At 41.0% G+C, this 10,656-nt stretch overlaps 1 protein-coding gene across 1 annotated transcript; it reads left to right on the top strand.

Annotated features, from left to right (window-relative positions):
• The first annotated feature begins 433 nt into the window (after positions 1–433).
• Positions 434–6,103, top strand: LOC134320194 (pancreatic secretory granule membrane major glycoprotein GP2-like). Its single transcript, XM_063001518.1, has 7 exons — positions 434–488; positions 2,251–2,367; positions 2,906–3,090; positions 3,423–3,571; positions 4,606–4,851; positions 5,281–5,443; positions 5,756–6,103. The coding sequence occupies exons 4-7, from the start codon at positions 3,441–3,443 to the stop codon at positions 5,828–5,830; spliced, it is 615 nt and encodes a 204-aa protein (XP_062857588.1). The 5' UTR covers positions 434–488; positions 2,251–2,367; positions 2,906–3,090; positions 3,423–3,440; the 3' UTR covers positions 5,831–6,103.
• The last annotated feature ends 4,553 nt before the right edge of the window (positions 6,104–10,656 follow it).

Raw genomic sequence — 10,656 nt, 5'->3', positions numbered from 1 at the left:
AAAACAAACGATGGTCGAGTCCCATGTGTGGTCATCACCAGGGTTATTATCGTTAACGAAAACGAACGAAATAACGAAAACTGAAATTGAAAAAACATTTTCGTTAACTGAAATAAATAAAAACGGTAATTAAAAGAAAAAACGATAACTAACTGAAACTGTATTTTGCGTTTACAAAACTAACTAAAACGAACTAAAATTATAGATAGAATAGCCTTCGTTTTCGTGTTTGTCTATTTATGAGCTTTGTGAACTGATATGAAATCGATTATTTCCACTCGAGCAGTTTTACGTTAGCTACCGGCCTTTCCCAATCCGCTCCCTCCTCACTAACACTCCACTACAGAGGGACACTCCACGTGAACGCGCAAACGGAGGCGGAGTGGAGAGAGGGAGTGAGTAGGGAGCGGATTGAGATTGGTCCCTGACGGCACGTCATGTTTACATTCTGTTTCTGCTCACCACGCTGCAAAATGACAACAGCAAAAGTTAAGTTTATGTTTTTCTCAGATTGAGCTCCCTAATGTGTGTCTCATGAATTAGTTTATATTATTATTAGGGCTGTCGTAATCGCGATTAACGCGTTACATTTTTAATCGCGATTAAAAAAAAATCTCAAGATGAAACATTTTAATCAAACTATTTTTATTGGGCTCTTTGTGCCACGTAAATGTGTGTCTCTGTGGTTAACTGCATTTCTTAAAAGTGCATGAAGCAGAACGCTGATTAAGAACAATATAATGGCCAGTGATAGCTCAGTGGTTAAGGTACTGGTCTAGTAAACAGAAGGTTGCTGGTTCAAGCCCCGCCACCACCAAGTTGCCACTGTTGGGTCCCTGAGCAAGGCTCTCAATTGCTCATCGTGTTCAGCTCATTGTGTAAGTCGCTTTGGATAAAAGCGTCTGCTACAATGCTGAAGTGGACACGGTCAATTCTGAGACCTTCCCTACACACTTGCTCCCTGCGCCCTATAGTGCACTTAACATTCTTAAAAGGCCAGACAATATATCTGTAATTCACATTACATGACCAGTGAGACGTTAGAAAACAACATTCCTTTTCTTAGAATAGCCCCCTTTTTTAAGAAAAAATTGTTCTTGTGTAAATTACAAGTGCAGGAAAAACTACGGCAGGTGCACTGGGGCCCATGGCAGGGGGTCCTCCACAACATGAACTCAACCACTCACATCACTGCCTCCCCACATTGGCTGCACATATTACAATATTTTCATTAAGTAAAATTAAAAGAACTGAAACTGTGCAGTAAAAATACCAGAGGCAGGAATTTGGACCTGAAGTGTAACTTCTGAGTGACTTTTAATTCATTCTGATCAGCTATCAGCATCTGCAATTTGTTTAGGGGGCCCAACATTATTTATCGCGTGACAGCCCTAATTATTATGTTCATGTGTGTCCTTTTCAGCAGCAGTTTTACACACATTTTGCACCTAAGGCTGCTATCTTGTGGACTGTTACAGTTTTTGTGGACAGTTGATTGTTCAACAGTAATTGAATACATTTTTTAAATGGTATCTTTTGTTGAGTTTTTATTACACAATACTTACTCTGACCTTTTTGAATCCTGCACCTGAAAAATAACCCAAAGTATGAAAAAACTAAAACTAATACTAAAACTAATAAAAACTAAACTAAAACTAAGCATTAAACAAATAATAAAAACTAATAAAAACTAGCAAACCCACTCTAAAAACGAATTAAAACTAACTGAATTAGAGAAAAAAAAGTCAAAACGAAATAAAACTAAACTATAATGAAAAATCCAAAACTATTATAACCTTGGTCATCACTAGGTGGACCAGCAGTTCAGGTAGCCCCAAAACCTTCATGGATTGAAACCATCCTTTTCTAAAAGCTGCCTAATTTATCCACATCAAGCAGTTCTGTCCTCCATGCCCTGATTTTCGATGGTTCTGGATTATCAGAAGGTTTGAGTACCAGCACAGCCAGGTCACCAGTGTAGTTCTTTTGAGTAAAAACCTAAACCTTTACCACAGCTGATGATTTAGAGTTAGAATGACAGTCTTCACTCCTCTAGACCAGTGTTTCCCAACCACTGTGCCGCGGCACATAAGTGTGCCGTGAGAAATCATCAGGTGTGCCGTGGAAGATTATCCAATTTCACCTGATTGGTACTGACGTGAATGATTTTCTCACCCGTACACTTTTTATTAACTTGTGGAGATTTAAATCAGGAAATGTTTCATCACTAACAGGATCTTCTGTCTTTAGCTGCTTGTACCAGCGGGGCCGTGACGTGTGGCACTGACGAGGTCTGTGGAGAAAAAAATGCAATTGTTGGCTGCTACTGCGATCCCACCAAATCCAAACCCAACCCTGATATTTATGGTATGTTTTTAATCATGGGTGTTTGTGTGTTGAGAAGGGGGGGAGTGTATGATCATTATGAAAAACAGATTGTGAAAAATAAAGTTAAACTGATACATATGGAGTCCTGAATAAATCTAAGTTTGGGATAAAGAACATGACTGAAACTCCTCCTGATTGGCTGTACATTGGCTTTTTTTCCTCCGTGATGAGTCCTCGCCAAAGCTCGGTGTGGTCAGCAACAGTTCCTCTCTTTAAATGGCAAAACTCCTAAACTATCCTCCCGTCATTCATTCAGCCGTCATACAGCAGTAGTGGACTACAGAACCACAGCGGCCAACCCATGCACTGGTCATGCTCTTCAAACTTCATACAGTTATAATCATATGAGATTTAACAGACGTAAAATGCTCCCGTTCCTCTGCTGACTTTAGCTCATCAGTGTAGATACTGAAGGTGAGAGGATGTTCCTCTGAGGAGAACAAGCAGAAGAACTCTGAAACACCTGATTTCACATGAAGACCTGATGGCTGAAATGTCTCCTGATTGTTTTTCTCAGATGCTGTTCAGACGTGTAACGATAACGGTGGATCGCTGAGCGCGTCACGCTGCCAGCTTCTTGAGGCTGGAGTTTTAGAAAGTGATCTTCACCTACAGAATACCAGCTGTCAAGGAACACTTAATGATAGCAGGCTGGTGTTCACCTTCAACAACAATGACAAAATCTGTGGAGGAACTTATCAGGTAAAGATAAATATCTCTTCATACAAACATCTCACAAACTCACAAAAATTTAAATCCACTTTTTGATCAATTTCTTTATTTAGAAACGTAATTTCTCACATTTATTTTAATTAAGTGATCCTGTGGGCTACTTCTCAATGTCTGTATGATCACACTGTACCCCTCTAAACATTTCATTAATAATGTTTTACTAGTGCAGGCCACACTTTCAACTGTAGACCTCTGCACCCAGTCATATTATTTACTCATTTCCTTTAATAATCATAAAACTTTTGCAATCATTTATTTTTAATCATTTCTTTAATAGTTGTTACTCTGTTTGTTTCCCTTAGATTAACATCACACACCTGATGTATTATAACTCAGTGAGTAACATTACAGGAATCATCAGTAATAACGCAGGACTTTATCTGTCCATCTCCTGCGTTTACCCCCTCATCCAGAAGCTCACCGCACCCAAGTCTTTCTTGATCGTAGGAAGGTATGAATGTACAGGGTGTCTTAAAGTAAGGAAACACTCATATCAAATGAAAACAGTTTGGCCAACAGTGATCCAAACTGTGACACTGTTTAAGCTGTAGGGGGAGAGGAAAGCTGTTCAACCATCCTGAATGCAGAGATCTTCTTCGAGATTAATCTTCAGTCCTTTTAAATAGTTAGGTAGGTGTGCAGCGTGTTTTATATAACACAGCTTTAGCCTGTCCATGCAATGTGAAGGATGGTGTTAATCCCACGCAGATCGTGTTGAAGTCCGGTAAAGGAAACACACGTGTTACTGCAGAAGAGTTCACACAACCACCCAAAAAGGCCTCCCATTACCCACAGTGCAGCTGTCAAACTTCTTACCAAATTCAGAGAAACAGGTTCTGTCCCCAATGACCAGAAAGCTGGACAACTGAAAACTGCTACGGATGTAGGAACAGTAACCGCTGTTCTGGCCTCACTAAACAAGAGCCTGCAGGGTAGCACACGTTGTCTGTCTTCAGAATGTGTGTTGGCTGTGTCTCAATTCAACCAGTTTTGTCTTCTTATATAAGCCACCCTTACAGAATTCTGCAACACTTGACAACAGATGACCCGGACCATCAGATGAGATTTTGGAATAGGTAACACAGGTAACTTCAGACAAACCTTATCAGGTTATGTTCAGTGATGAGACAAATGTCTTTGTGAATGGTGAGGTCAACAAACAGAATCACTGATACTGGTCAGACTCACTGGTTTTTCTGGTGACATTCTCTAGTCACACACCTACCTTCCCATGTGTAAAACTAAAGTTGAATCCAGGATGTCGGCATTCTGTTTGGCTGCCGTGTTGGTGACATGGCCTAACAGGTTTCCACCTTCCCCCACAGTTTGTGTCTAAAACTGGATCACCGTCCGTCAAACCGTTTTCATTTTATATGGGCGTTCATTACTTCTGAGACAACCTGTAAATAAATCCATCTAATTGTCTGGGATTTGATGATGTCAATATGTTCTCAATAAGTTTTCTTGTAATGTTCTTGTCCACAGTATAATTATGAAGAACATACCCGCTGCTGAGGGCACGTACCAGGTTCTAATGGAGGCGTATCCCGATAATTCATTCACCACTCCTTACAATGGTTCAGTGACATTCAACATGAACCAGGAGATCTTCATGGGTGTAACAGTGGTGGGATTCGACAGTACAAAAATCACCACCGTGCTGGACAGTTGCTGGGCCACGCCCACTGATAACATCAACGACACCGTCCGCTGGAACCTCATCACTAACGAGTAAGATCAGAGGTTACGAGCATCAGATCTCAGGGAGGTGCTTTACTGAACCCTCTCTGTGTTTCACAGTAAAAACTGTAGTGTTTAGGTCACATGGTGCACATGGAGCGACAGGGTGAATATGTGTCTATAACAGTCTCCACTTTCTAGGTAGCCTTTCCACAACTTTCAGGAGTGTGTCTTCATTCCAAGTCCAAAACCATTTCTTACAACAGGCTTCTAGTTGAAGTTCAGCCCATTAGTTCAGATGTTTATTAGGGTTGATATCAGTGGTGTGTGCAAACCTCTTGAGGGCCTCCATCCACAACTGTGTGTTTGTAGTGAGAGTATCCAGTGTGTTCAGTATTCTCACTAGGCTGCCCCCCTGGGTGTTCTGTTCTCTCTGTCTGTTTCCCTTCACAACTCATAACTTCTTCTGTTTCCTGCTAGATGTCCCGACCCGATGGAGAGTTCTGTGACCGTACTGCAGAATGGCGTCTCCACGTCCAGCCGCTTCTCCTTCAACATGTTCACCTTCACTAATTCCGTGGACAGCATCCACCTGCACTGCCAGGTTCACCTGTGCCTGCTGGGGGGGAACAACTGTGCCTTGGTAAGTACATCTCTCCTCCTTATCATTCACTGATCAGGATAATGGAATGAGAGTCAGCATCGTACTATACAGTGATTCCAGTCCTAATTTTAGATACTTTGTTTTGATTAAATGAGTAAATAAATATAAAGATGCTTTTGGGTTCTCATACTGTCCTGTCCACTACAAAATGATGTGGCTGAAGTTTTAATACCAAGCACACAGGAACTACACAATATCATTTACTTGCTTACCTTTTTAAAACCATGGCCCCTTAATGGCTCCGTATTTAACCACATAACCAAACCTTTTCTGTTTTATTTTCACTCTCAGCCATGTGGAATAAAAAGGAGGCGTCGACGGGCTGAGGAATTCCACGACACTGCTGCCATCACCATGAGCTTCTGATCGGCTCCTGAGAAAAGTGGATTTGGTGTCATTGGGCTACTGTTGGACTTTTCTGGGTTTCGGTCTTTAACTATAGTTCTTAAATTAATATTTTATTGTAATTATTAATGTTTGATTAATCTGATCTACAAAATATCCTGATAATGGAATAGAATTGTGGAATAATGGAAATGAAAACTGTAATGATGAAAATGTGATTACTGTGATTGTAACTTCCTGAACTTCCTTCATTCTGATTTATTATTACTGAAGTAAAATCTTTCCTAAGCATTACACACTGTTCACTTTTTACAGCTTCAGGATCATTTACACACATTTCTAAACTCATTCATCTTCTGAAAGTGCTTTAGTCTGGTCAGGGTCTAAACGGGGCAGCTGGCCTTGAATGAGCCCGACTTCATAGTAAACGAAGCGCAAAACACTTATTTTAGTGTTAATGCACCGTTACACTGTTACATTTAGCTTAGCAGAGCTAGCATAACTCAGCACCAAACTATTTTTATATTGGAACTATTTATAAATATTTCACAGAATAAAGTAAAAATATAGTAAAATAATATGGTGGTCATGGTGAATAAATGTGTAAATTAAGCTTACACTGAGTTATTTATTATTATTTAATTAATAACCGACTGAGCTCATGCTAATTGCTAACGCCGAACTCTCTGAGGAGACCGAATAACGTGATGATGTATCGTTTGCGAATGAGTCGATTCCTTCAATCGAGTTGTTTAAGTGAACTTGGGAGTCAATTTAGAAGTCGAATAGTGAACATCCGATTCGATTCAGTTCAAATGAGCATTAAATCAGCACACTTATTTAAATCCTTAAAACCACGAAATATAATTTGATTTTTATTATTATGCACACTAAACTGTAATATTTTAATCTATTATGCTGTATCATTAAAAAAAATAGACATTATTTCATGTTATATAAACTGCATATTTTAACAGGGTTTTTATTAATTCTTTTTATTAATGGATTCATTCCTTTCTCCACAAGGCACACGGCAATAATACATCCTCTACAAGGCATCAATCCATCACAGATCGTAAAACACTCACATTTAGTAGTGATTAAGAGCAGCCAATCCACCCTCTGCATGTTTTGTGAGGTGGAGGGAAACCAGAGTACCCAGAGAACATACTTTAGTCCTGCATTAATGTACGTGTGATTGTGCCACAATGCACAACACAAACAAAAAACAGCCCATTAAGAAAATGTAATATTATACATTTTAAAAGATTAACGATATTAAAGAGCTCTGTGCAGTTCTGTTCTCTGTACGTACTATTTATCTTACTAAATATGAGTTAATATTTTAGAAAATATAAACACGATCTCTGTGCTTCTGCAGTAAAATATCACCGTGATTTTACTGTATACATGGCTGGATTACTGACCGGGCCAGTGGGGCCAGCGCCCAGGGGCCCTTGAGTTCAGGGGGCCCCAGGGGGGCCCTGGCCCAAAACATTTTGCGATGCCTATCAACATTTATGATACAATATATCTTTATTTCCTAGGGCCTAGGGGTGTGCTATATCGTATCGTTTACGATAATACCGGTATAATTTTTAAAACGATAAAAAAATCCCATATCGTGATAATAGCGATATTCTGCGTTGTTTACGTAATGACGTCACGCAGCTACGCAAATGGCGTACTTTCGTTACGTGGGTCATTTGGGCACAGCAACGAGTATCGCGGAAAGCGGCTCTGCGGTGGAGGAGCTCGTTCCAAAAACACCAAGTCCACTATAAATTAATCTTTGGCAACCCAAAACCCAACCACCGCTTTGCTGGCGACTTTTAGCGGAAGTATTTCTGCACGCAGGTTCACACAGGGACTCAATTCAACAGCGCACCTCCACCAAACAGTTCAGGAAAACTCTTAACATTAATATCAACCACCAACACAGAAGTAGTTCTATTGCTGTACTTGGTACTACTACTGTACTTGGTGGCTGGATTGTAGCGCGCTACGAGTAAAAGCGCCAGCTGGCTCTGCTCGTTCCAGTGTTGCCAGATTGGGCGTTATCCACCAAATTGGGCGGATTTAGTTGGAAAACAATTTAATAGCAGTTAAATAACACTTCTATTTAAAAGAAAATATTCCGTTTTAAGAAGCTCCAGCATTGAAGAAGGTTATTAAAAGTAAAGTCAATTTTCAATGCTGATTTGGCTTAATAGTGTTGGTCAGTCTGTATCATATTGTTGAAAGAAAATTAAAATTAGTACTCCATGCATTCACACTGGCATGTTCTGGGGTTCAATTGAGTGTCATCATTACACACAAGTTGGCAGCCAAATGATAAAGTATTGCAAAGGAATATCTTTCTTCCTCATAATGTTAAGGTTGCTATATTTTGGTTTTTCACTTGTCAGGGAAAATGAAAAGAAAAAAAGCGTTATTATGCGGGTCTTCGTGATGTAATTCTACATGGCACTCACTGTAAATGAGTGAGTGACCACATAAGAAGGTGTCAGTTTCTGTGCCACCCCTGTGTGTGAGCGATGGTCTCAGTCTGGCCAGCCCTATGAAAATTGTCTGACTCCGCCATTACATTATGTTACATTATTTTTATTGGAAAGACAAAATACAGAAAAGTGTGCGTAATTCTTACATACTTCTTACATTTTTCTACGAAGTGTTTGAAACTTATTAATTCTAAATAAAACCTGAACATTATTTTTTTTGCAATAGTGTTTTCTTGAAATAAATAAAATATTTTTCAGTGTTTTGTTATATCGCCAAAAATATCGTTATCGCAGAAATAACCTGAAATATCGTGATATTATTTTAGGGCCATATCGCCCACCCCTACTAGGGCCCTCCATTTTAAGGATCCTCTGACTATTAGGGACTTTGACTCCAGGGCCTCTTGGCCCTAGCCATGCTTTTGGGGCCGCTAGCCATGCTTTCGGGCCCTAGCCATGCCTTTGGGGGCCCTAGCTATTAGGGGTCCTAGGAAAGAGGGGGGTATATTATCAGAGGGCCCAGGATCTCAGGGACGTATGTGCTGGATCACCAAGGGGAAGGGGGCGTGGTGCGAGGAGTGATGCAATGCGCACGTGACCTTCAATACATATTAGACTGGGGTAACTCAAGACTTTGAACACTTTTAAAGGGTGCCGCGACTGAACAAAGGTTGAGAAACACTGGTTTAATGTATTAATTTATTTATGTTTTTGAAGGGGGAGGTGGGGGCGCAGGGTGGGGGGCCCTGGGCAACTCTTTGCCCAGGGGCCCAGACTATCCTTAATCCGTCCTTGACTGTATATACAGTGTATCACAAAAGTGAGTACACCCCTCACATTTCTGCAGATATTTAAGTATATCTTTTCATGGGACAACACTGACAAAATGACACTTTGACACAATGAAAAGTAGTCTGTGTGCAGCTTATATAACAGTGTAAATTTATTCTTCCCTCAAAATAACTCAATATACAGCCATTAATGTCTAAACCACCGGCAACAAAATTGAGTACACCCCTAAGAGACTACACCCCTAAATGTCCAAATTGAGCACTGCTTGTAATTTTCCCTCCAAAATGTCATGTGATTTGTAAGTGTTACTAGGTCTCAGGTGTGCATAGGGAGCAGGTGTGTTCAATTTAGTAGTACAGCTCTCACACTCTCTCATACTGGTCACTGAAAGTTCCAACATGGCACCTCATGGCAAAGAACTCTCTGAGGATCTTAAAAGACGAATTGTTGCGCTACATGAAGATGGCCAAGGCTACAAGAAGATTGCCAACACCCTGAAACTGAGCTGCAGCACAGTGGACAAGATCATCCAGCGTTTTAAAAGAGCAGGGTCCACTCAGAACAGACCTCGCGTTGGTCGTCCAAAGAAGCTGAGTGCACGTGCTCAGCGTCACATCCAACTGCTGTTTTTGAAAGATAGGCGCAGGAGTGCTGTCAGCATTGCTGCAGAGATTGAAAAGGTGGGGGGTCAGCCTGTCAGTGCTCAGACCATACGCCGCACACTACATCAAATTGGTCTGCATGGCTGTCACCCCAGAAGGAAGCCTCTTCTGAAGTCTCTACACAAGAAAGCCCGCAAACAGTTTGCTGAAGACATGTCAACAAAGGACATGGATTACTGGAACCATGTCCTATGGTCTGATGAGACCAAGATTAATTTGTTTGGTTCAGATGGTCTCAAGCATGTGTGGCGGCAATCAGGTGAGGAGTACAAAGATAAGTGTGTCATGCCTACAGTCAAGCATGGTGGTGGGAATGCCATGGTCTGGGGCTGCATGAGTGCAGCAGGTGTTGGGGAGTTACATTTCATTGAGGGACACATGAACTCCAATATGTACTGTGAAATACTAAGCAGAGCATGATCCCCTCCCTCCGGAAACTGGGTCGCAGGGCAGTGTTCCAGCATGATAATGACCCCAAACACACCTCTAAGACGACCACTGCTTTATTGAAGAGGCTGAGGGTAAAGGTGATGGACTGGCCAAGCATGTCTCCAGACCTAAACCCAATAGAACATCTTTGGGGCATCCTCAAGCGGAAGGTGGAGGAGCACAAAGTCTCGAATATCCGCCAGCTCCGTGATGTCGTCATGGAGGAGTGGAAAAGCATTCCAGTGGCAACCTGTGAAGCTCTGGTAAACTCCATGCCCAGGAGAGTTAAGGCAGTTCTGGGAAATAATGGTGGCCACACAAAATATTGACACTTCAGGAACTTTCACTAAGGGGTGTACTCACTTTTGTTGCCGGTGGTTTAGACATTAATGGCTGTATATTGAGTTATTTTGAGGGAAGAATAAATTTACACTGTTATATAAGCTGCACACAGACTACTTTT

This window comes from Trichomycterus rosablanca, chromosome 9, assembly GCF_030014385.1.
Source record: "Trichomycterus rosablanca isolate fTriRos1 chromosome 9, fTriRos1.hap1, whole genome shotgun sequence".
In the NCBI taxonomy this organism is placed as follows: domain Eukaryota; kingdom Metazoa; phylum Chordata; class Actinopteri; order Siluriformes; family Trichomycteridae; genus Trichomycterus; species Trichomycterus rosablanca.
The sequence above is the reverse complement of the archived record's forward strand: the minus strand, read 5'-3'. Positions and strand labels throughout refer to the sequence as shown.